Consider the following 27,968-nt stretch of genomic DNA (forward strand, 5'->3'; position numbering starts at 1 on the left):
TCTGTCTATCTATCTATCTATCTATCTATCTATCTATCTATCTATCTGTCTATCCTTATCTAAACATATATTAATACATATATAAGTATTAACATACATGTATTTATGTAGTTATTTTTAGATATTTGTATGTGTTTAAATAAAATGTAGACCTCTTCCAATACTTTTTCACTTCATTGGAAAAATCTTCATGATCTTTGGAAATTACTTTGAAATTAGAGATGTTTAAATTCTGAATCTTTTTACTCATATATTATATATTTTCAAAACATTGTACTTTAAATCACCACATAACCCAGACAATATAGTTTGTCTTCCCCACTCTTGAAAATGCCTTATTTCCCCATCTTAATAATAAAAGCAATTCCATTTTCTTATTTCTTACAGGTTTCCAAAGTCCTTATCCTAGGATCCGGAGGTCTGTCCATTGGTCAGGCAGGTGAATTTGATTACTCAGGCTCTCAAGCTGTAAAAGCCATGAAGGTGAGAGAATATGATCTTTGCTAGAATTAATATACTCCCTTTAATGAGCCTAATTAGTATTGTGTAATTTAGATTTATGATACTACCTCTTTTCAAAGTCATTATAATTAATTTCCTTAACTATTTCTTACATGTCTTATATTAAAAGGAGTTAGATCACAGACAAGATTTTTTAACTTTCTCAAATGTGCACACCTGCAACTTAAGGTTAGATTGATCTTCAAAGTAATCTACGTTATCACCTATTTATATTGAAAACATATAAAGACACCTTTATAGATGTTGCTCATTCCTTTTGAGATAGTGAGCTTTTAAAATATACTTGTCTTTGTGTGAAACGGGGAATTTGGGCATTCTTGGTGCTCTCAAGTCCTTCAAATGTTCTACAGTATGCTTCAGGCATCTCAGTGTGATGTTTGAAATGGGAAACCCATTGGGGCAGCCAAAAATACAATGCCTTTTGTTCAAGCTTTAGAAGTGTCTACCTGTCACTAGGGGACCCAACTGTGACTTGGGTTGGATAACCTATCAGGGTGGTATGGTTAGATTTTCAAGTGGAAAAGACGATTTGATACCCAAATTGGGAAAAACATCCTCCCTATTTCTTCAAAGTCTCTTGAGAACTCCCCAACTCTTATCAGAGTAAAAATTCCACCGCACATGTAAGGTATTTCTATTAAAAAGCTAACTTGGCTTCTCTTGGATTTCCTGATTTCCCTGGGCTGTCCCCATTTTGGTGCTAATCAGGCCACTGGAGGCAAGGTCAGCTCTCTGTGACCTTGCCCCAGGCTCTGCAGTGGAAAGCCATTCATCAGAGACCTGGCTAGGAGAGAAGGCAGCAGACAGCAGGAGACTAGAAATACAAACACAAAAAACAGTTGGACAATTTTTTTTTCTTTTTGTTTTATTCAGTATTCTATGTACAAGATTTTCATCTGATAGATGTCTATTGAAAAAATGCAGAACACAGCCCCCAATTACCTGACTCTTCTTTCCATTTGTTTTTTATTTTTAATACTCTTCTCCATACTCCTGGGTGTTCACACACATGCACACGTTTTTCATGTACGTTTTCAAAGCATACTTATGATTTAATTTATCTTTAGATAAACAGTTTAGTGGATGTCCAATGGTTTATATTGGTTAGAACACAGTGTAAATGTGTCTTGGGTTTAAAACATATTTCACTAGCGTATGATTTTTAAATTCTGTTTAGTAGTTTTATAAAGAATTAATATTTTCATACCTTGTATTTTTAATGTGTTTTAACATCTAATAGGTGAAGTTATATATTTTAACTGAAGAATAGGAATTATTAGATATAGTATTATAGTTAATTCAGAGGTTAATAGAGACGAACTCATGAACTAAATATTTTAAAATAACTAGATTGTGAATTTATTATAGACAGAACTATATTAGAAAAAATGATGTAAAATGTATTAAGATTGTTTGAATTATTACAAAGTTTTAAAATGAATGGATACCCATCACATACATATATGAGACCGTTTTCTATGTAATTTGATTTATGAAAATACCTATATCCATTATAAAGCACATTCAGGGAAATACAAATATATTTAAGTCTGTTGGTACTTTTCTGTAGTTGCAAGATCTTCTATAACTTCTGTTTATGATGTGTTCTCAGTTTTGGACTTAATTATTTCAATTCCAACCCATATTTTAAATGCATTTGCTTATCTGTATGTATCTATTTAATATTCTGCTAATACACGTAAATTCTTTTTAAAACATTTCCTTAAAATCTTGAGAGATGACTCACATTGAGAAAAGGGCATAGAATTTGAGTCATAAGACTTGAATTAGAGTCTTAATTTTGGATTTTATCAGCTATATGGTCTTTGGCAAGTCATTTAACTTTATTGGATCTCAATTTTTTCATCTGTACAGTGGAAATTTCTCCCGTAGTCTTGGTATAAAAATCAAATAAATTAATAAAAAAAAAGTACATTACAAGTTTTAAGGCACTATTTAAATTTAAAGTAGTATGAAATACATTTAATTTTTTATTCAGGTATTCCCCCAAGGATATGTGGGGACTTCAAGGATGATTTCTATACTTTTATCTGAATGTTTTGCTGACTTTTTAGAAGAGTTCAAAATTGACATGCTAATAGGTAAAATAATAAGAACCATCTGGCCATGTTTTATAATCGTTATTTTGCTAGTGTCACCCTCATCCTGGTTTATAAAGCTATTATCCTTAGCAGCCTATATGAAGTATTATTTTGGTGGTCTCTCCAGATGTCAGGAATAGATAGGGCTATGAATACCTTCATACACACACATACACACATAAATTTTTATTTTATTTTGCCATATGGTCATTTTCTTTTTATACAATGTGTATAAAACAGTTGTATAATGCTCTTTGTTGAAGCACTACAGCAGGCATGAAAATCTAAAAAAAAAAAAAAAAAAATGGAATAGAAACCAGCAGAAGGCTCTCAGTGCTTCCAGCAAGAAGGGAACACATTATCCTGCATTTTAAATGTACACCCAATGTTGTTCTCCAACAAAGATTATAAAGGGAAACAGCTTTGATGATGCCTCTAGTTCCATTTCATATTTTACTCAGTTAAAAATTTTTGGAATGTTCTTTTAAGGTCAATTGAACTGTAAAATTCAGGAGTACTGTAAGTCCTCACTTAATGTTATCAATACATTCTTGGAAACTGTGGCTTTAAGCAAAACAATGTATAATGAAACCTATTTTACTATAGCTGATTGATATAAACACGAGTTAAGTTCCTATGGCATTTTTCTGGTCATAAAAGCATCATCAAACATATAAATAAAGACCCTAAACACTTTTAATATTAAACATTGAAATAAATGTACTCTATGTAGATATTAAGAAAGATTAATAAAAACAAATAAGATAATTATTTTTCAATCCACTTATTCTACTTCAGGGTCACGGGTGGCCAGAGCCTTTCCCAGCCGCTCAGGGTCCAAGGCAGGACTCAACCCTGGACAGGACTCCCTTCCATTCATTGCAGGGCCACCCACACCCACACCCATTATCACTCACACTGGGACAATTTAGACACACCAGTTCCTCTCATGTGCATATCTTTGGGATGTGGGAGGAATCCAGAGTACCCGGAGAAAACCTACTCAAACATGGGGAGAACATGCATACTCCACACAGACAGTGGCCCCAGCCAGGAATCGATTTTTTTTCTCATTAATGTTATAATAATACAACTTGCATGAAACAATTTGAGAACCTGCTGTGTTTGTGGACTTCTAATTGTATAGAAATCAAATTCTATAGAGTTCACCTCCAGCTTTGCTTGATACCATCAGTGGCAAAGAATTCAGGACGATCCTTACGAGGCAGGCGGTTCTCTTTGGATAGTTTTACTTTCAAGTAATTTCATCCTTCCTTTCACCAAATGTTTTTTTCCCTTTAACTTCCATTCATTAATCCTATTACTGATCTCTAAAGCCCACAGAATAACTGTTGTTACCCAAGAATGCCCTTCATTGAAATATGGTAATTCTCTGTTTTAGGCCATATATTCAGGGTCTGGAAACTTTTGTTTCTTCCAGGAAGAAAATGTCAAAACAGTCCTGATGAACCCAAACATTGCCTCGGTACAGACCAATGAAGTGGGCGTAAAGCAAGCAGATAGCGTCTACTTTCTTCCCATCACCCCTCAGTTTGTCACAGAGGTCATTAAGGCGGAACGGCCAGATGGGTTGATTCTAGGCATGGGTGGCCAGACAGCTCTCAACTGTGGTGAGTTCTTTTAAGTTTAATTGTAGGGTTTTGGCCCATATACTTAAGTATATTTTTTGTTTGGATCCACCTAATAATTGTGCTGCGTGTGTTGATAAAAGTTTTCCTCTAATGTGTGAGGAAGCAGTTAGCGAACAGCAGCCTGAAAATGTCGTATGATGAATATTACAGACTAGTTGAAGGCCATAAAGAAACCTTTTGCTTTAATGCTCCAGGGTAGCCATGTAGGTTCCTTGGGTCTCCCTCCTCTATCCTAGGATATTGCTTTTCGTGTTACCAGTGAAGACCTGAGAACTATTAGGAATGAAAAGTGAGAATTAACATTGATTAGGTGCCGCTGTGCTCTTATGTCTTGGCCCTGCAGCATTTCACCTTCACGTATGTTTTCATAATAACATAGATCAATTTCCCTTCTATCCATCATGAGTCTGCTGGGTCCAGTGCTCTGTCCTCTTTTAAAATGCTTCAAACCTTTGGAACTAGATCATTAATGAGAATATCATTGGCTAGTTGGGGTAAGCAGTTGGTGATGTAATTTATAAGACTAGTATAAAAGACTTAGCTAAAGTTCGATGGCAAATTAGTGAAAACGCACAAAAAAAACTGATAATTTTTTAACCCAGATAGATACCCATATCACTGGGATTATTTAAATAAAAGAATCTCATTATAGGACTAGACCTTAGAAGGAAAGGAAATACACTAAAATCTTATGGCTCACTCTAATCCTATGGTTTTTATTAACGAGGATAATGAAAATCATTTGGAGAAAGTGGTAGTATAAGTAACACTAGCATCAGTTAAAATATTTTATTAGAATGTCTTCATAATTTTTATTTCCCTTTTTTTTTTACCCTAAGTGCAATTTAATTGTGAACTGTGGTAGTTTGTTGTAGTTAAAGAATAAAGAATTTTGTATTAAGGAAGATATAAGAGTTTGAGATTTTAAAACCTGATTATATTTGATTCTTTCATAGGAGTGGAATTATTCAAAAGAGGTGTGCTCAAGGAATATGGTGTGAAAGTCCTGGGGACCTCAGTTGAATCCATTATGGCCACAGAAGACAGGCAACTATTCTCGGACAAACTAAATGAGATTAATGAAAAGATTGCTCCGAGCTTTGCAGTGGAATCAGTAAGGAATCTTTGTTCTGGAGAAAAAAACCAGAAAACTATTATTTGTCTCACATTATAGGGAAAGTGGTTTGTCATGACTAAAAATAATAGTTAAAATTATTATACTTGCATATATGTTCTTCCAGAAATGTAGTATTACCTCAGAGACATTGCATATTAATTGCAACATTCAATACTCAAATGTTAGGGATAGGTATTAGTATTTTATTTTATGAAAAAAGAAGCATAAACCTGGAGAAGAATTGATTAAACAATGCCATTGAATCTCAAATTTCTTGAATTAAAAGTAAGAATCATACCAAGTTGCAATGCCAAAATAATTTTTACCTTCTTACCATGATCAGTCACACATCTTGTATGTGTGAATGATCTGCAAAGGTGAAATGACTGCATTTAAATTTTCTTATTAAAATGGAATAAAGATTTTAAAAATTATCTAGAAATTATCAAAAATTATCTAGAAAAAAATGCCATTGAATCTAATCAGTAAGATTTACGAATAAGAAATCTGTGGTTTAGATGTTGGAAGAGGATAGATTATTTTGCATTTCTGTTAATCATTTCCCACTGTATCCTGTGCCTATTGATAGGTACCAAGAAAAAGTCAGCTTTCTGTACATCTGTTTTTACCCCTGACTTTATTCCTGATTTCACGTATATAGTCAGTGGAGTGGGAGTGCTGGAGGCAGTTTTTATTGTAACTTCCCATTAAAGAAATAGACAAATACTTAGGGAAAAGGCAAGTACTGCTTGGCCAACTAAAAAGGGGCTATGTATGTTTCAGAAAAGTGTGCTGTCAAGTACGTACTATGTTACAAATCTGTCAATCAGTAATAATCCCAGGATAGCTCTGCTGAACGTTTGGAAAGCTCCTGCCATCCTTTATTCTTTCATTGCCAGATTTAATTATATCCTTGCTTCCTCAGGATGAGAAACAGGCATATGGGAAAGGTGTAATTACATTCCCATTGGTAGTGTAATAATATTCCATGACAGAAAAATATAGCCACCATATGTTGTATTCTGTAAATTAAAAAAAAAAAAATTCCAAGCTTCTAAGATTGTTCTCTGACTGAACTTGAAAAATGAGAGATCTCTCTAGATAATATTCCTAATGGCTTATGACAGTAATACCAAGTTAGTTTCAGCAGTAGAAAACCTTGTTTCATTAAGAGATGAAGACTTTTAAACGGAATTAAAACATTCAATATGGCTTCCATTCTCAAATTCATGATTATTATTTCAGGTTTGGCCATTGTTGTCTTTCTTTTTTCAGTTTTATGCCAAAATAAAATTTAGCACAAAGGGTTAAAAAAGAGCTTTCACTGTATATTTACAAAAAAATTCTAGAATTATACTTCAAATTTGTAAAACAACACTTGTTTTTCAGGAGATGGAGGAATAATAGAACATTTCCATAGTCATTCTCCTCAAATAAATGAATTGACCTGACTTGCCAGACTCTACTGGTACGATCTTTTCTGCTAGTGTGGTCAGCTTTGAAACTTTGAGTTCTTGTTTTTTTTGACAGATTGAGGATGCACTGAAAGCAGCAGACTCCATTGGCTACCCAGTGATGATCCGTTCTGCCTATGCCCTGGGTGGGTTAGGCTCAGGCATCTGTCCTAATAAAGATACCTTAGTGGACCTCAGCACAAAGGTATGTATGTTCATAGACCAAATTTGTACCAACTAAGAAAACTTGACATGCCCTTTCAATTAGAGAAAGTTATATAGACAAGAAACAACCTTTTTTCCATTTATTAAATCCCTGTCACATTCTCTAAAAGTGTTGTACAAAAGATGACACCATTGAAAGGGAAATACAGTGCAATTCAATTATTTGTACTGGAACACAGCATTAACCAGACAGTCCTTGGTAAACGGATGGTGATTCTACCTGAAGGTCCACCTTTATTGTACCGTCTTTTGATTTCAATGCTATGAAGTCAATCCAATTTTACCTTCCTCTGCTTCCAAATCTGCTCCAAAACATCCATAATGCTAAAATATACTTTAGTGGTTAAATAAAATAGGAATATAATGCAAGTATTAAAGAGAAAATCTGAAGAAAGTTAAGCTATGCTCCAAGAAATAAATTAGTGATTAACATAGAAAACATGAAAGCAAAGAGATTTGCCTGTACTGTATTCCCATAGAATAGAAGATTGTCTGGAAATCAGCAGTGGGGCTCCATGATTGCTCTTTGAACGAATGAATGCATGTGCAGCCAAGCCAAGAAGCCCATGTAACATACATGGATGGCAGTCATGAAAGTGAATCTGACAGAATTATTGTGAGGTTACTTTGGAGAGTGCTGAGTAAATAAATAACCTAAGCACAACCTATAGCTTTATCAGTAATTACTTTCTGAAGTGAAACAAAATGAGTCCCTTCAACTGTTGATGTAGGGTTTTGAGAACAAATAAATAAAATTACTATATTTAAATAATTACAATGACATACTCACACGTAAACAACTTAGATTTAGTTTTTCTAAAGTTGCCGAAACAAACCAAAAAAAGGGAAATAAATCTAACATATATGTTTCTTGTTTCCATTATGGACTTCTGAATCATGAATTTTAAAAAAAGAACTTGTTTATGGAGGTGTAAGATTTTTTTCCCCTCTGGCATATTTGATGTTCTCAATGTTTTTAGCATTAGCATTAATATTATCATTACTGCCAACAGTGAAAATTTGTATTTCTTCTCTATTAAAAAAAATATATAAATATGTATATACATTTTACAGTATAAAAACCATTCTGAATACTGAATTGTCTAAAAACATTTATAATGAAGATAAATTTGGAATAACATTGATTTTAATTATTTATATTCCTTTAAAACAATCAACAGTCTGCTGAATGGTTTTCTTTGTTGAAAAACCTAGCTTTCCCCTTGAGAATAATTACTTGTTTCATTATATCCTAAACTACCCATATTGTCTTGAGATTATATTGTGTACCATTAGAAACTACATTAACTCGCCCAGGTCCCTGAATCAATCTTTTGTATAAAAGCTGATATTTGAAAGAAAAAAAAAACAAACTGAGGCAACAGGTGAAGATGATCTCAATGGTCCTTGTGCCCAAATATCCAGTATACCCCATTAGAATAAGTTTTCCCAAATTTATACTTTCTGTTTCTCAGATTTCGTTTTTTAGTAGGCAATTCTAATGACAAATTAATCAGTATTATGGCTGCAGAGTTTCCTAACCACTTTGAAAACCCATCTCGGGCAGCTGTGGGGACTAATCTGTTACATTTTCTTTTTTTAAATTTATTGAGGTGACAATTGTTAGTAAAAAATGTGTTACATTTTCAATTGCACATTATGGAGCTTGTGGTGTTGACTGAGGTTAAAAAAATAGTGTTGAGGCACATTATGAAAAAAATGTATACTGAGGTATTTCATCTCACTACCTGCAAAAATTTGAAAAAAATTCAAATTACTTTCCCCAGTTGCATTCTCTTCTTTTCACTGCCATTGCATATCAACTATATTAAGAGATAAGGGGTATTTCTGTCTTGGATTTTCAGCCACTAAATATCCTAAGGTCAGAGACTGCCTCTTTCATATTTTGAGTTCAGTTCTACCTACTGGTGGGTACTCAGTAAATATGAAATGATAATTATACTAATTCATATCTGTTTAATCAGGCACACATGATATATGACTCAGAGTACTTACACACTTAGTCAGTGATTAACCATAATAATAGTCGCATATGATTCTTCTAATTCCCGTTTCATATGCCATCTTGGCTAAGTATTTAGAACCATCATTATCTCTTTTCTTCTCCTCATCAACAGCAACTGACTTTTATTGTGAATGTCACTGCATGAAGCACCCTCAGCTATTTTAGCGAAAGCCGGAGTCTTTAGACTTATTTTTCTATATTTATTCACACTTATCACATTTTATGGTTTCACAGAAACCTAGCTGCTGAAATAATTTCATTTCCCTCTGCCTGATTGCTCAATTATTTTCTTTTTTTCCCTAAATTAGTTTGATTTAATGTCATATCAGCACTTGGAATGGCAAGCCTCAATAATGTAAATCAAGCATATTCACTGCATGATGCTATTCCTGGTACAGCACTGATTTTCGGATGCATCGTGCCTTCTGGAGAGTAGAGGAGGATGGAGTCTAGGCTTGAGACCTCAGTACTGACCAGGATATAGGTCAGAGCATTTTGTATAACATCCATGTTTAAATCAGTGCCTTTTCTTACTCTTTGACATATTTTGTCACCAATTTTCAGGCTTTTGCTATGACCAACCAGATTCTGGTGGAGAGGTCAGTGACAGGTTGGAAAGAAATAGAATATGAAGTGGTCCGAGATTCTGATGACAATTGTGTCACTGTCTGTAACATGGAAAATGTTGATGCCATGGGTGTTCATACAGGTAGGCAAAGACTCCTCGAGAATCCTAGTAATGCCTTCAGCTCATGTCTCTGATAGCCCATAGCAGTCTTCATTAAGTTCTTTTCTTTAAATTACTACTCTTAGCTGACATAACTGTGATAAACTTTTAAATACCTATAGTATTTTACAGTATTGAAAATACTTTCACATATAATTTGATCTCCTATGAAGTCAGGCAACTATTATCCTGATTTTATTTGAGAAAGTGGTCAAATATAAGCAATATAGTAAAGGTAAAATCTATAAGACTTGGTATTGAGAAGTAAGGAGTGAGACTAAGAAGGCTTAAAGCAGACTGGGGTTAGTCACCAAGTGAACAACGACAAAAAAATAGCCACGAATAATAGAAATATTTTCCCAGGAAGGGAAACTAATTAGACTAGAGGGCAAACATGATGATTTAGGATTTAGAAATGCTAAATTTGACGTATGGGTGGAATTCTCAAGAAGAGGATTAAGAATGTGGAACAGGAATTCAAGGAAAGGGGATAGAAACAATTTGATTTCAAGTCATTGGAAGTCATTGGTATAAAGGAAATAATTGAACCTTGAAGAATACACTAAACATTCAAGGGCCTAGGCATAGAAAGAAAGAGAGTAGGGTTAGAGACTGAAACTTGAGAAACATTTAGATTTACAGGGAAGGAGAAAGAGGAAGAATTGGTGTTGAAGAAAAAGAAGGGAGTGATGTTTAGGAAGAAAATCAGGGGAGTACAGTACCAAGTAAACCAGTGTAAGAGCTTTAGTTTTTGATGTATTAAATGCTATGAAAGGTCAAGAATGAAGTTTTAATATGGCTTTCGGATGTTTAAAAGTACCACATTTTTGGTTATGTGAGCTATATTGAAAGGAATTATATGGCAATGAGTGATAAACAGAAGTGGCAGACATTCAAGAAGCTCAGTCATGTAAAGAAAGAAAGATGGTTCTTAAAATTTTCTGGCAATGTTAGAGGAAGGGCTTCTTGAGCCTACAGAGATCTGATTATGTTTGTAGGCAGAAAGGATGGTGACTAAGGACTAAGATTGAAGATACAAGGCAGTATAATTGGAAAGGAGAAAGAAAATGAAAAAGGATGACATTTTGAAAACAGATGAGCAAGTCTGAGAAGAGATGATATTTTATGGAAGGAAGAACTTGAGGGAGAGAGAGATAATTTGAGATGAAGAAAAGAAAAATGGAAGAAGTTAATGTCAATCCAGTAAATAGATAACTGAGGCTTTGACAACTAGATGAGTTTGGGAAAGGTTAAATGGGGTTTCTGTAAATAATGTATCAGAATAGTACAGGTAAAACAAGAATCAGAGGAAATACTACCTGATATTCCTTCTATAGATTACCTTAAGATAATTCTTTCCCATTAGACAGTTTTGTGTCTTGTATCACACAAATAGGTTAAGTCACTGAAGTTGGTTATTTAGATATGCTACAAAATAACAAGTGTTGCTTGGATGTACAGGTGATTCAGTTGTTGTGGCCCCTGCCCAGACACTCTCCAATGCGGAATTTCAGATGTTGAGACGTACTTCAGTCAATGTGGTTCGCCACTTGGGCATTGTGGGTGAATGCAACATTCAATTTGCCCTTCATCCTACCTCAATGGAGTACTGCATCATTGAAGTGAATGCCAGACTGTCCCGAAGCTCTGCCTTGGCCTCAAAGGCCACTGGGTAAGACCAGAATGATGGTCCATGGGTTTGCAGATTCTTCACAGAGAAAACTGGAAAATTGACAGCTAGTGAATACTGTGCTACATTTACAAACTATCATCCTCATTTCTGTGTATTGGCTCTAAATCATTTAGGACTCTAAGGACATGGTTATTAATGAGCTTGCTGCCAGATTGAGGCAAAAGGCATTGCTAGCTGGCTTTGTTTGCTGGCTAATCATAAGCTAATCAAAATGTGGGTGGTCAAAGGAGGCTGAGAAAAATCTGCTTCTTAATTAAACTTTGCAGATGTTGTTAAAAAGTGCAAATTAATCCTTAAATTTAGTTCTCAACTGACTTCTTCAGGTGTAGCAAATGGTAGACAAATAATATAGTTCACTCCACTCAAGCATTCAATATACATTATTTTATTTTAGCAAAGCTCCACAAGACCAAATAATGTAGGGTTTTCTTCTATAGGTGGATGTTGCAACCAAATACATTTGCTATCCGTTTAACAACTGCTAGCAAGCATAACTGGAGGGAATACCTTTTGTTTCTATTAATATATTTAGCATCTGGCATTTAAGTTGTATGGTGTTTAAATGAATAAAATATTTACCATGAAAGATTTTTTTTTTTTTTTTTTTTTTATGTAGCTACACAGTGTTGAATGGAGTGGTAGAAGGCATGTTGCCCCAGGCAAGAGTCAGGAGACCCGAGTTCTCCTTCGGTTTCTTCTACTGACTGTGACTTTGAACACATCACTTATTGTCTTTATTAGTTCCCTCACCTGTTTATTAGTTCCCTCACCTTTATTAGTTTCCTCATCCTGTTAGGGGCGTTGTACAAAAGGACCCATATGTATATCTATAGTTCTATGAATTATTTAATCAAATACAATTACCAAAACTGACATTCCAGAAGAGAATAGTCATGTTCTCAGACTGTTAGTTTTATGAAGAATCCAAAGTTCAAAGATAATTTGGAGACAGAGCAAGGACCTGCAATGCTTACATTTTCTGATAACTACATACCCCATAGTATAAGCTAACTTCACTGTCTTCCCAGGTGCAGATACATATATATTTTTTTCAAAAGAGTAGTTTGTAGATTCTTAGTGGAGGTTTTAACAAGTGAGTTCTTTACTTATGAAGGAAGCTATTGATTCTGGATTGAAGAAGTGAAAGTTTGGCGTTGTAGCACTGTATGTCAGACATAGAGAAGGAATTCTCTTAGGATCTGTGCCTCTATACTTTATTATGGCTCATGTTATTTTATAAGTGGCTATTAAATATTCATACAGAACAAAGAATCAGGTGTGTTTTATACCCTGATGTGGAATAATAATAATACCAGAATCACTAAGAAGGATGAATTTATGTTTTCAACTGTTCTTAATTCTTATTGCTGAGACAATAAAAAAATAAATAAATTTGTCTTCTCTTTTATAGCTACCCATTGGCATTCATTGCTGCAAAGATTGCCCTAGGAATTCCACTTCCAGAAATCAAGAACGTTGTATCAGGGAAGACATCAGCCTGCTTTGAACCTAGCCTGGATTACATGGTGACTAAGATTCCTCGCTGGGATCTCGATCGCTTCCATGGAACATCTAGTCGAATTGGTAGCTCTATGAAAAGTGTAGGAGAGGTGAGTCCTTTGTTTATTCCTTTATTTCATCCATGTTCTCAGTTATTTTGTCAAATTTTGACATCGCTGAAAGTCTTGAGTTTGCCTGGATACTGGGTTCTTGATTGGATGATATGTAGGAATTTCATTTCCTTTCTAGTGTTTCAACATCTCTCTACTGGACTGTTAACATAAGGCACTTACTAAATGACTGTTTAATGGATTGTAAGAGCATCTACACATTCTAGCATTCTAAGAGCATTAAAAAGGAGAGACTATATTTGTGGGTATATAATATATACACATATGTAAAAACACATTTATATTTATATAACTGAATTGTATATTATGTTATAACCAATTCAAGAAAATAAAATGATATAAAAGACAACATGGTGTACCAAAAAGATCACTCAACTGAGGTTAAGAATTCAACTTTAGTTTATTTACGCCAGTTGTGGCTGTAACCTCTGCAGACCTTACTTTTCACATCTATAAAAGAAAAGAAAGGAGCTGGACTAGAAGATCTCTCATGGCCCTTGTAGCTCAAATTGAGAAGAGCACGTTGGAATATTCAGTCCCCTTTTATTATTCTGAAATGTTCTAAGCTTTTAACATTTTTCAGTTTTACATAATGTTCTATTTTAAGTTAAAGTTAGCTTTTGATTATTCCATCTTCAAAGAAACAATGCTCCTTGTGCAGGAGTAAAGAAATGAATTCAGATCCCTACCTCTGAGATTCAGTCTCTTGCCTCCCCCACTGAGGGGTTATTTCACTTTGCAACCAGGAGGCTTAGCATAGTAGAAAGAACATGAGCCTTGGAACCAGACAAACTTGGGTTTTACTTTTGGAGTTGCCACTTACTATCTAGAAACACTCATGCAAAACACTGAGTCTCAGGTCTTCCATATAAAAAATGGAGATGGTAATACCTACTTTGTGGGGTTCTTATAAGGTTTAGGATTAATACATGTAAATGTTTGGTAATGTCTTTTAAGGTAGATTCATAGCACACTTCCAATAAAAGTATTGCATCAGTATTATTTCCATTGTTTATAGGTATAATTTTTGAATACCAGCAGTATGCACAAATCTCAATATCTATCTATCTATCTATCTATCTATCTATCTATCTATCTATCTATCATCTATCTACCTATCTATCTATCTATCTATCTCTTTTTCTTTATTTCATCTCTGTCTCTTTATGATCAATGAAGGAGCTCTATGTCTAGGTGTTTAAGCAAGAGCAAAAACTATTTACAACCTATAGTTCTATATTGGACTTCATTTGTCCCATGACATAATTTATAGCCTAAAGTCAGACTGGCCATTTCAGAAATGCATGCTACTAATCACAGGAAATACAGCTTAAATCCATCACCAATGCAGGGGAAAAGGGAAAAAAAAAAAGACATTTTCCTGATTAACCATATTTACATGTGAAAGGCTGAACTATTACTATTTTGGTTTCCTTAGTTTCCAAGATATTAAGGGAATATTTTAAAGTAATGATAGGTAAGGAACAACTTGACCTTTTAAATGAAAATGTCTTACTAGTTATAAAAGACAAGTGGTAGTTTTTCTTCCTTCATACTCATTTTAAATCTTATTTTTTCCATCATGCTTCAAGGTACATAATAGCATTAGAAGTTAAATGCCATGAAAAGTCTTGTTGGTAGTGTTTCTGTCAAACAAACAACTGTTATTTAGTTTACTTTTTGTGTGAAGTATTCCTTTTCAAATGTTTACAGTAAAATTTGTAGGCCAAAGAACATGAGATAATTTTGTATGTTTTTATTTAAAGTTCATTATCTGAGGGATTTTTGTTGTCAGTTAATTTTCACACCTTACATTTAGTTCAACTCAAGTTAGTAAACATTTCCTGAGATCTTACTTCATGCAAGGCACTGGAAGGATAAAACAGTGAATCAGTTGTTAATTGTGAGACATTATTGGTAGTTGATAAGTTCAGATTACATAAACTGAACCAAATATAATATGAATTAAACTGTTGTAAAAGTCAGAATATAGTACTATTTATATACAGATACTGTTAGAATACAATGGAATTTAGTAAGGGAATGCATAATAGCGATTCCACTAAAAAAATAGTGAAATTTTTACTTAATGAATGTGAATTTTAATAATATAAAGTATTAAAAAGCAGACATTTGAGCAAACACAGTTATATATTTCTTTATTAATATATAGGCATGTTTGCTTCTCTTTTATTGCATGTATTCCATATACCATCATGTATAGTGTACTTAAATAATAATACAAATTTATGGTGAGTCACTTATAGAACTAGTTATTAATACTTTAAGGCCAACTTTTAAAAATGTAATACTTACATATTTTATTAAATATTCCAAAAATATTTTCGTAAGTTGATAGTGCCATAAAACATCTTATTTCTGGCACTCTCTCCCATGCCTAGGCTAGCAAAGCTATAAAGCTATTGTCTAAATCTTCAAACACCGCTATGCCTGTAAAATTGCATATCTGAATTGGACTAACATTTTATTTATTCTGGCTTTTGAGAATCTTACCTTATTTCTAATTAAATTTGGAGCAGTGTGAAAAGGTTACCTGTCTGGCTTTTGTAATCTTTGAATATGTATCTTGTCACACAATTGACGTGAAAGTTTACTAAATTGACATTCATCAGAATTCAAGTCTATTTGAGGAATCATGAAAGTTTACTGACGACAGGGTTATGACTGTTATTATTTTAAACTGGAGACCCAAAATGCATAGCAATCTATTATTTTATGGAAAGATTCAAAGATTGTGTTTATCCACTGAAAATAACTGGGTAGGCTTCAAAGTCAATTTAAGTTTAGTTTTGACTTGTAACTTGTCCAAAGTAAATCTCTACATGGTTTTTCTAATTGATTAGTGTACAATCAGCTGTAAAGATTATGGGAAGATGTTTTGAATTTGTCACGGGGAATTTAGTTTCTACCTACACTCAAAATCTGAATCTGTCAGTATTTGGTATTCGGTATTATTCTCAAGGTTCTATTAATATTGATGCTTAGTTATATAGAAAGCCAACCTGTCTTGGACACTGACTGATACCTGTTTAGAAACAGTTCTCTTTTTCTATGCTAATATATGTCTGGTTCTCTTCATTTGCTTTTTATTCTAAAAAGATATCTGCACAAAAGTCTATATGCTCTGCCACGGACTCCTTATTTTAATACGAAGGTCCGAGTTAGGTACAGGTGATTTCCTCATCAGTCTCAGCAAATATAGTTAAATTCCCTAAGTGATAGAAGACTGACCTAATGTTGAAGACTCGTTATATCAAAACCACAGAGAAAAGGAGAGAGGAAGAAAAATAACACCTAAATTTAAATAGTGTTCTTCTGATACATGTCTTATTCCTAAATCTTTTCTGAAAAACATTCCTTTTCTAATTCTGTTACAAATTTTTAAAAAAAGAAAGTAAGTTCTTTCTTTAAGTAAGAGCTCTTAAATGTGTATTACAGGTCATGGCTATTGGTCGCACCTTCGAGGAGAGTTTCCAGAAGGCTTTAAGGATGTGCCACCCTTCTATAAACGGTTTCACTTCCCAACTCCCAATGAACAAAGAATGGCCATCGAACCTAGATCTCAGAAAAGAGCTGGCTGAGCCATCCAGCACCCGCATCTATGCCATTGCCAAGGTAACATATGACAAGTGGACCAGAGTTACTATTTTTTTCGCAATATACTCAGCCTGGACTTTAAAATAAAACTGAATCAGAAAGTGATCTTGAATTCAGAGATTTTTGGAAAAATTTTAATTATCTTCAATAATATGAAACTGGAGACTTCTCTAATTAATGAAAAATTACCCTGTTTTATTTGACTTGAATCCAGGACTTCAGGACACATTGAAGTTTTAAGGGATGGTCACATAGATAGAATGTTCCTCCTGTTTAGTATACAGAATATCAATACTCTTAAGCAGATTTGGTAATATTGGTTTGTCACTTCCTATCACTCTCATTATTTGTTCCTTGAAAATGTGTAAAATTGTATTTTAAAAAGGAGGATGCATAAAATATTATCACTTATTACGGGTGATCTAAGACTCTAGAATACTCTTTTATTTATTTGCTTCTTTGTCTGTGTTTAAGCAACAACAGACTACAAAGAACTTCCATGATTATAGGCTTTTCTCTGTAATTATTTTATTGGTCTTACTTTTAGAACAAAAAAGCCCACATTTTTCACTTCCACTCACTAGTTCCCTTTTATGCAAATTAAATGCCATATTAATCTCCTTTCATGTTTACTATGCTTAGAGTTTTGAAGTTTCAGCTTATCTGATTTTATAAAAGGTGACTTGGGCAGCTGGGATCTGTCTGATCAGAAATCCCTGAATGGCTTTTTGACATTTAAGGAAGATTAGGCATTAATCCTCCAACAGTGTCACACCACACTGGAGCTACAAAGCCCCACTGCCCATTTTGTATGTGCGTGTGCATATGTGGGATGAGTGAGTGAAAATATGAATTTTGTCTTCAAAAGGGGAATCTATCTTTGTATTTTGCCTTTCTCACAATAGAAAAATGCTGTTAGTGATTCTGAACCCACTGCAACTTTTGTGTCTGTATATTCAGAGTCCTGCAGAGAGGAAGAAAGGGAGAGAATATTTCCTTCATTACATATAATGTATACACTCCTCACCTTTATGGTTTCTAAATGCAGAATATTTAATTCCAGTTGAAATTTTGGGATATGCTAGTATCTGTTGATAGACATTTCTCAGTACTGAATTTCAAGGTAATAGAGAATTAACATTTTTTTCTGTGGTGGTGAGGGTGGTAGAGAGTAGTAATGAAAGGTTACTAGAGAAAGCCATTTCACCTTCTTTATTGTTTCTGTTTCAGTCTTTTGTTAAAAAGCAACCTACCACATCCATATGCATATGTGCATGGCTATATACAGATATATTTTTTCCAGACAAAGGGCTAAATAGATTTTTTCTTTAAGTCTAGTTATCATGCTTCTGCCATTTTGAGGCAGATGAAAAAGGGAAGTATTTCCAAGTTCTCAGCAAGGCTGTAAAACTCAAACAAATCTCTCATTCTTTTCTAACAGACTTATAAAAGATGTGAATTCAGGGAAAATGTGTGGAGATTCTTTCTTGCACAGAGTACCCTATATAAAAGCAAGAGGTACAGGGTCTGAGGTATAAGTTATTGTCTGCCAGAGTGCCAGGAGAAGGAACTGATTTCTGTTTGTTAGAGGTCATCATTACTGTTCATTTCCACAGCAACCAAGAGCTTGGTGATTTTGACAAAGAGTGTAAGAACTGTGGAGGGCTGAAGGCGAAAAAGACTGAAGGGAGTGTGTAAATCTTCGCTTGCTTTCATAATTCTTAGAAAAGGGCAACTTGCTCTGAGGCCTTCTTTTTGCAGCAGTCTTATTTCAGGATGACTGGATCATCACCTCTTTTGATTTGGGGAGAAAACAGGGCATTATTTTTTATTTAGGGAACATTAGAGTCACCTCAAACTTGCTTGGAGTCATCATGAACTTCATTACAGCCGTGTGTCATGGTGAGGCTGCAGTGTTTGAAGATGAAGTCCCAAGATGGGCAGGATCTTGTTTTCTGTTTGAGATTGCAGATGTGACTATATTTGTCTTTCCTCACTGTGAAATGGTTACAGGATTTTAGGTCCTCTGTCAATTGCAAGGCGATTACTAGGTGTGATTGTGTGAAAATGTCCTTTGGTCTGTCAAAAGTGAGCTAATTTCAGGTTCTGTCCCCCTCATAGTGTTGATGGCCAACAGTTAATTGTGTTTTAATCACTTGGAAAATAAGACAGAATATTAAGTATTTGAGGACCAGGCTATAACTATAGGGATAATTAAACAAAAGAAACATAAACAGACTTATGAAGTGAACATGCCTTTGAGTATTCCCATTAGATATCGTCTTATTCTAGTCCAAAAATTATGAGCTATTCTATATCTCAACACCTATAATTATGATCTCTCTGATACTAGAGCTAAGTAAGAATTAGAAAAAATTAAGATCCCTATGTTGACACAACAACAGTTACTAATTATATATTTTTTAATGGGATATAAAAATATAGTGTGCCATTCTAAAATATGCTGATTTGAAATATTATCTCATCATTGTTTTTCATTTGATATACATGTGTATATATGTATATATATGTACATATGTATATATAAAATATAGATTAAATTTATAATAAGGAATATATATAACATATATATTATTTATTTTATATTGTATATATTTTATATTATATATATATATATTTATATTACATAAAATAAATAATAAGAGTAGAAGTCTTTTAAAGATGAATGTTTTGGTTTTGAAAGTTTACCTCTTCTTTCGGTTTCCTTATCTATGCAGCCTAATGACTCATAGTTGTAATTTTGCTTTTCAGAAATTGCTAAAGTAAGCTTCAGAAAAAGACTGAAGTTATTACATTGTTTTGGAATATATTAGGATTTTCTAAAATGCCTATCTTAGCACAAAAGTCATAGTAACTGATGCAAATAGTTTTTGTTTGAAGTCTTCTGTGATTGTGTATTCTAGAGAAATAACGTTAAGTCCAGATTTGATCCATATATTTTCACTGACCAGTTTGTGTGAATGTGGAATGAGGTGATACAAATATGCTATTTGCTAATGAGTAATTATCCAAAATACAAATTAAATGATCATTATAACGATTCTAGATTTTCTTACCTATTTGGTTTAAGTGTAGTTTCAAGAGATTCCTTTTAGTTCCGAAGAGGTCCCAAGTTTAGGATATAACTGGTAACCTGGTCCTATAAAGAGCAGGAAGCCGAGCTTGTTAGGGGGGTTTTCTGAGCACACACGGCTCTGATTAACTATGGGCACCTCCTCTGTATTGCCATTATGGATATAGCTGACAGTATCTGTAGGTTCATTGGGAACGACATCAATGATATTATATCAGTTCCATGTTTCAGTCTGTAGCCTCAGGCTCTGTGAATGACATGGAGGGGAATGGCTGCTGTATGTTTTCAATCAAATAGACGTTTATAAAATGTTTGCCAAAGAAAAGCATCTTCGTTTTTTCCCTTTTGCAGGCCTTGGAAGACAACATGTCCCTTGAAGAGGTTATGAAGCTCACATACATTGACAAGTGGTTTTTGTATAAGATGCGTGACATTTTAAACATGGAAAAAACACTGAAGGGGCTCAACAGGTAAGGCAGTATGGCTCTGGTTAAACTCCGATATCTTCCATGCAATTCTTGAGTAGTCTTCCTCTTACCCTTAAGCATTCAACCAAAATTATGTTTCAACGAGGTAAGTGGTGCCAAAGTTGGAACACAGTAGCCATAAGAAATGGTAGTCTTTAGATGCTTATCTATTACTGTTTGAACTGTCTTTTACCCCCACCCTTGCCGTCAAAAATAGTGATGTTTTTATTAGGTCTTTGAATTTTGAAAATCAGTCCACATTTATGAATTCATGTGCTATTTAATTATCAAACGTTACCTGGATTTAAACAGAATAATCAATAAAGTAATATTCCTGTTTTCTATACATTTTCTGAGTTCTACAGACTACTTCTCTTTTTCAATATCAACCTACACATTGCTGTATATTGATGAGCATATGTATTTCTCTTGCATTCTACTGATATTTTTAACATTTGAACTTCCAGTTCAGCATACAAATAAGCCACATTCAAGTTTCTGTTGGTGGACTCTTTACCTCTTACTAATTTACATTTTTATCTCCTTCATGGCCAATTATTTTAAAAATTTCATTTCATGTTCAGACTATTCTGATAATGTCAGTGGTTTAAGATCTACTTTCTAATTTTTTGTGGAAAGACTGTTGGGGCACCTTGGGTTATGAAATCACAGGTAGGTTTTAAAAATGTATTTTTTATAAGAGGAGCATTTATTATCAATATAAGGGACAAAGCATAATCCTCTTATCTTCTCTCCTTTAAGAGGGCTCTGAAATACAGTACTATTGGAAAGAAGTCTCACCTATAAGCCTCGGCATATATTTAGAGAGGGGGAAAGTTTTTGTTTGTATAAATTGTTCTCAAGTGTTTTGAGAAAATGTAGAAAAATTAATCATTAAAAATGTGGTTGAGGACAGTGGAAGGTCTCAAAGCTTTGATTTCTTAACTATTTAGTGACTGTGACATATACTTGGGTTGTTTTGTTTATCTAAACAAGATGCATACAAACTGGGCACTAAAAACATTTGCTTTTGTTTTTGAGAAAAATGCAGTTCTTTTTCATATATTCAACAATTGCCTACAACAAATGCTTGGTTGTAAAAACTGGCATTTTCCAATCTTGCTTGTAAGTCATCCTTTCTAGTGATCACATAAAATGAACAGTAGATAGCAAGTTAGTTAAGAGTCAAGCCTATACATTCATCTTACAATTTTGCTGACTTTGGGTTTCCTTTCTTGGTTTATGATGCCCGCAGAACTTCCATGTTGAATTATATAGTCTGTTCTACTGTTTTCAGTTTCAGAAAACTGATTTTAAATGTCTATGGAACCGCTCCAATTAAACCACATGAGGGTGCTAGAAACATACAGTATGCTAGTTGAAGCAATGGAAGAGACCTGGGGTGAAAAATAGCAGATGTTATTGTGATTTAAATTTCCACTTGATAAACATTCTGATTTTTGGACAAATTCGATGTTTTAATTGAATAGTTTTTTTTTTTTGTTACAACCAGAAGGCAGGTTGAGATTCTAGCTAAGCAGAAATAACTGTATATTGATAGTGATAAACGTCCTTGGAGGATTAGAACAAGTCACTGTTACAGGTCACTTAGATCTTTCTGATTTCCACATTCTGTTGCATTTATTTGCCGATAATTTGACATTTTCAGTCGTCATTTTCTTGCAGAAGTATATTTGTAAGTATATTTCCTATTGTTCATAATTATCTACATTAAACTCTTTTTATATGAGTCTAAGAAATTATACTTAAAATTATATCTTTTTTTAAGAACTCAAAAGATTCACTGCATTAGTAAACCTAAACCCTGAATTTATTGTTCTCTGAGTGATACTGTACTGTGAGATTTATTTCTTTGTGGAGTGTCCTAGATGCACACATGGCAATTGGATAATGATTGTTATTTAGAGGTGTTCAATAAATAAAATAAAAATAGATGGCCACTTCATGGACGGTGTAGATGCCTGACCATTGCAGTGTACACCTGAAGGTGAAGCTGAATAATAATGAATGTTGACTATAATTTTATATATATATAGTCACAGGATGTGGAGTACAGAATAGGGAATAGAGTCAGTGGAATTGGAATAGCTGTCAGAATACGATGTCAGAGGGGTAGTAGATGGGGGCAAGGGGGCTATCACTTTGTGAGGGGTATAAATGTCTAACTATTACATTTTTTTGTAGACCTGAAACTAATTAAAAAATGAAATGAAAACCAAAACAAAAACAAAAAAGCAAAGCAAAAAAAAAATAGATGGCCACTGAAGCTACCTGTGTCAATCATTCTGTGGCACGTAGGGATCTGAAGTTGAAAGAACATCGCAGCTGATGGTGTGTGTGTAGGACTTGAACTTTCTTGCCCTATTTTGATTATCTTCACCATTAGCAGCTTCTGCTTTTTTGATGATGTCTGCATTTGCTCAGTCTCTAAATATCCAGGGAGGCTTACTCATCAAGTCATATATAGCTCCAATGGTAATGGTATCTCTCTGTTAACAGTTAGCATTATATGGCTGAATTACGTATTGCCAGTTTGGATATAGGTTAAGATCACTTGTTCTTTTTCACTTGCATTTATTTGTGGTGCACTTTGTTTCAAGGTCTCAACTGCTTCAGTGTTGGAAAGGTTGGCTTTAGGTATAGGCCCAGGAGGTAGCTGTCTATTTGGTGTGATTTGGAAGGACCCCAACATTCTCTTGCCTCAACATATCTCTGGTGCCAATGTACCCAGGTCCCTTTGCACTTTTCTTATAGGTTCCTGGGAAAATAGGCAATGAGAATCTCAACTGGGAGATAAGGAAAAACTTAAAGAGAGGATAAAGTATAGAATGCTAGATGTGCGTTAAGTTTTACCTGGTTCCTTCTTTGTGCGCTGGAAGGAGCACAGCCTGTGAACCCAATCAGATAGATTGGCTTCTCTAGCCTCATATTCTTCCTGCTACTACTTTATCGTTTGTGAAGCTTAAATGATATGAATGTAAAGGACATCTGACATGTGCTGAGTGCCCAAGAAGGTTTTCTTTCTTTCTCCCGAAAATGAAAATGCTATTTGTTATAATGAAGCGTATTTTGTTGTTTTACATAGATGCATTTAAAGACTCATTTTCAGTCATAATTTGCATCTGCTTATATATTTTGCAATGTATCATTTCTTAATCTTTATGATGAATGGTTACTTGTGTTAATACCAGACTTACTGTTTTAAAGGAAGCGATGATAACTCATTGATGCAAATGCTATTCTTATGATAAGATCGATAGCACTCCATTAGGCTAATAAACACAAATTCTCACTCTACAGTTGTTAATCATGCTAAAATTCTTCTAATATGTAATAAACACATTCACTCGCAGAAGATGAGACTATCACTCAAATTGACAGGTGGTCTAAAACTTGTATTTACCTGAAATGAAGTGTAGAACTTGACTCCCAAATAGAATATACCCACATATTTAGTCTATATGTCAATGTTCACAGACTGAAGTGGGGAAAACAAAAGAATGATTGTAACAAGGTCAGCATTAAAGAAATACCTGATGAGTTTTCCATGTCTCTGAGAAAGTGGAAATTACTGTAAGAAATCCCTTTTCTTGAAGGGTGCAGATAAACATGTATCAGGCTGAGGATGATGAATGCAATCCCAGCCGTCTTTAGGGTGATGAGACAAATTAGATGGCTGTTAGAGTAATCCACACAGCATCCTGGCTCTGAGTATGTGCACCCATTAGAACTCAGTTTGCCATCTTCAATACGTGAGCATAGAAATGGCAACCCCCTAGAGACTCCCAGAGCAATATCCTTCCTAACCAAGTTAGGTTGATAGCCATTATTCAGACAGCTTCAACAAAAAATTTTTCTTCCCCACTTGAGTTCACTGACTTTCTCCTTTTCCTCTTAAACAATTTATTGCTGCCCAAGGGCATGCGAGGAAAGTTGACTGTTCTAGGCAGTTCCCCCAATTTATAAGCTGATATAGTGGTATTAATCGACCTAGAGTGATAATATATTTTACAGTAGATTTCTTTAGGATTTGGAAAGCTTTTATTTACTCAGTATGATGTGAGATGTATCATGTGAGATTCCAATGCTTGTTATGTATAGACATTGAGATTTCGATGTTTGATCTATTAACATCATGCTACCAGATCACTTTGCAAGAAGTTAAGAAAAGTTAAGTCTGTCAGAATTTTCAGTGGAGGTACATTTGCATAAGCCTTATCCATTGGGCTTCACTACTTAGCTAGCCAAACTTTAATATTCCTATTTTTTCCATATTTACTTACCCTACCAACACCAACTCACACATAAAGGCTCACCATATATAGCATTTTTATCAATACTTACCAGAAGGAAATATGCTTATTTTTCTCTATCAAAAACTACAAAAATCTTACCTATAGTCCTTTGCTCCATTACTACATGGACAGATTCAACTTTGGTCATGCAAATAAATCTGGCCTGGAAGGAAGAATTGAAAGTACCATAAATCAAATAAATATGTGAAATAAATATGTGAAATGTCTTCATCAGCTAGGTTCTCCTGATATAGCAGATTCCTTAAAGTAACAAAATAATTTACAATTCTATCTGTTAATACAGAGAGTTAAATTTGACTCAATCAAACAATTCTGAATGCCTTCCAAGTGTAAAATAATAACCACCAAATTTATCAACTACATATTAAGCACATTTCTAAGCACATTATTTAATACAATCTAAGAAAGGTAATAATTATCCTGATTTTATAGATAGTAAACTGAGGCACTGAGATATTTAGCAACTTCCTTGATATCACATGCTAATAAACAACAGAACTGAGATCAAACCTGAGATCAAACAGAATTGAGAGCAGTACTCCAGAGCCTAAGATATTTAATCCCTATATGATACATGTGTGTATGTGTATATATATACATATGTATGTGTATATATGTCTACAAAGATAAATACATATGTATACATATACATAAATGTATATCCTTATATATGTATATCCATATGTATGTGTATATGTGAATATACACATACATATATGTTTAGGTGTGTGGAAAGGAGAATTATATATAACATCTGGAGGAAGTAAGACTATATATAACAGACACTTTCAGTATAATAATAGTAGACAATAAAAGGATGATAGTCTTATTACCACAGAACCAGCACATATTATAAAGTTTCACTTATATTAGTAATTAATTGATAAGCACAGGCACAAGGATCTTTCACTTAACCCCTTTTGCTATAAGTAAGAAAGGAAGTCAACTATATTAAGGCTTGTTTATGAGCAGGAACTATTTCAGGACATTACGCTCCAAATATTTTTATTTATATCAAGTTGGACTAAGGATTTTAGATTGAGAGGCAATCGAGATACTTAAAAAAAAAGTGAATGAGCAAGAAAAAAAAAGGTGAGAATGCCAATTGCCAGTCTTGAGCATCTGATTATCTTCTGCCTGTGATTCTTTTTTATGTTTTTATTTCCTTCTTTTGATTTTTCTGGGTATTTAGCTATCTTTGACTGACATGTCTAGCTCAAGGATTTTATTATACCTGCTTAATTGTATAATTTTGTTCTTTTCCTGGATAAAACTAAATTGAATTAACTTTTGAATTCTTCCTTCAAGTTTCTTGCTTAAATAAGACAACCAGACTCTGCTTGTGATGTGCCATGTTAAATTATCAAATGGAAGGTTCCCATCATTTATGATGATTGCGTATTCTTTTGCATTTCATTCCATTTGGACAATTTTCTTGGAATGGTCCATTTTGCTCTCTGTTTTTGTTTTGTTTTTGAACAGTGCTGCTACTTATGTTAACAACATTGTGGATAGCTATTTTTTTAAAAATTTAGTTTCATCCATTTCAGATATTCAAAAGTAGGGGATATGACCATTGTGATCCAGTTCATCCCATATAAGTATAGTAGGCTAAGATTTGGATCAATTTATCTATTAATTTTTAAGTATAAACTTAATTTATTATGGATGATTGTACAAATTATCCCAATTGCTTTTTTCAATATTCTATAGTCTTCCTTCCTTCCTTCCTTCCTTCCTTCCTTCCTTCCTTCCTTCCTTCCTTCCTTCCTTCTTTCCTTCCTTCCTTTCTTTCTTTTTCACTATTTTAATTCTGATAATAACATTCTCTTCCCCCTTCACTGCCACTTACTGCTAGATTTAATGTAGTAAAAAAGAGTAAGCGTACTTTCAAAGGGCCTAATTTTCATAGGACTAGCACTGTGTTCAATGTGATAAACTACATCCATTGGTTAGTGCTGAAAAATCATAGGTGTACTTATGGCTTAGGGAAACAATTTAGGGCAAGCCTGGTGAGTTCCACTTGGTCATTCAAGTGCTAAATTGAGCTCAGTAAAGTTGGCCATTTCCCTGCAGTCACAAACTTCTGGCAGATGTAATAATGCAGATGTCACCTTAGCTGGAACACTCCCTTTGAATGTCGTCTCCTACACATGTTAGTTTCTATTGACTTTTTATTTAACTTGTTCATGAAGCATGACAAAAGCAGACAAGAACGTTTTATGCTTATATTTGATTGAAGTTTTCAGGGGGAAAAATGTCACCTAAAAGTTGTTGAACTTAGATATAAGACACAGAAGAGTCAGTGGGTTTCTTTCCAATGATAACTTATACTTTCTGGTAGGAAAAAAAAATAGCAATGAAGAACTTTAGTTTTAAAGTGTATTAAATGTAAAAGTAATGTAGGGGAAGAAATACATATATTTCCTATATATAACATACTGCATATTATAATTTTTATGATACTTTGCTTGTGGCATATGTTATTGTTTTCTTCACTTTAGTCTGTGGACATTCAAATATATACTAAATACATGAGCATTTATTATTTTGAATGTAGAATAGGAATGGAGATGGTTGGATACTTAGTGGAACCCATTGATTTGATATGCAGAAAATAGGTTATGTCCTTTGACCTCAATACCAACTCATACTGTATTTTTAAGTCTCAGTTTTACTCGAGTAAAGAAGAAAAATACTCTTTTTTTATTTTATGAGGCAGCCTTGCAGCTAGATGAATATATATTGTGTGTGAAGTGATTAACTCTAAAGTAAAACACTTTTGTCAGTTACTACATATTATCATTCTATGGTTGTAGTCTTCATACCCTAAACCACTTATCTAATGAACCTCTTCAAAAATACTAAAAATTGAGGCCTACATAAAAGTTATTTTCTCTATATAAAAAAGGAGGATTGCTGCGGGAATTTCCATGATTCTGTGAACTCATGCCAAAAATACATTCTATTTTAAATTTGATTTTATGCTTTATGTGATAAGATAGGATACTGTAGGTGCTGTCATAGATATGATAGACCTCCATTATTTTTTAAACTAATTTGTTGAATCAGATATAAAAAAAATTTACATCAAATGTTGAATGTTCTGAGAACCTTCTTTGCATGCATTATTTAAATCATTTTTTCATAGTTTTAACAAATAATTGTGCATTTTGAAAGTGAGAGAGTACTTGATTCTGGCATGGGCAAGATGAATGTTGCACTTAAAATGTTTCTAGAGTGATATTCAGATCGTTCATGTAATGACTCATATATTTTCTTAGTATTGCTTCTTATGTGTTC

At 33.8% G+C, this 27,968-nt stretch overlaps 1 protein-coding gene across 1 annotated transcript in view; it reads left to right on the plus strand.

Moving 5' to 3' along the window:
• Nucleotides 1–27,968, plus strand: part of CPS1 (carbamoyl-phosphate synthase 1) — a 163,887-nt gene that overhangs the window by 83,441 nt on the left and 52,478 nt on the right. Inside the window, exons 14-22 of the mRNA XM_081051403.1 lie at nucleotides 388–483; nucleotides 4,066–4,255; nucleotides 5,233–5,390; nucleotides 6,924–7,052; nucleotides 9,663–9,807; nucleotides 11,287–11,497; nucleotides 12,930–13,128; nucleotides 16,609–16,785; nucleotides 20,213–20,331. Of these exons, the coding sequence (XP_080907529.1) occupies nucleotides 388–483; nucleotides 4,066–4,255; nucleotides 5,233–5,390; nucleotides 6,924–7,052; nucleotides 9,663–9,807; nucleotides 11,287–11,497; nucleotides 12,930–13,128; nucleotides 16,609–16,785; nucleotides 20,213–20,331 (1,424 nt within the window). The remainder of the gene's footprint in view (nucleotides 1–387; nucleotides 484–4,065; nucleotides 4,256–5,232; nucleotides 5,391–6,923; nucleotides 7,053–9,662; nucleotides 9,808–11,286; nucleotides 11,498–12,929; nucleotides 13,129–16,608; nucleotides 16,786–20,212; nucleotides 20,332–27,968) is intronic.

Source organism: Rhinolophus hipposideros, assembly GCF_964194185.1.
Source record: "Rhinolophus hipposideros genome assembly, chromosome: 6".
Taxonomy (NCBI): Eukaryota; Metazoa; Chordata; class Mammalia; order Chiroptera; family Rhinolophidae; genus Rhinolophus; species Rhinolophus hipposideros.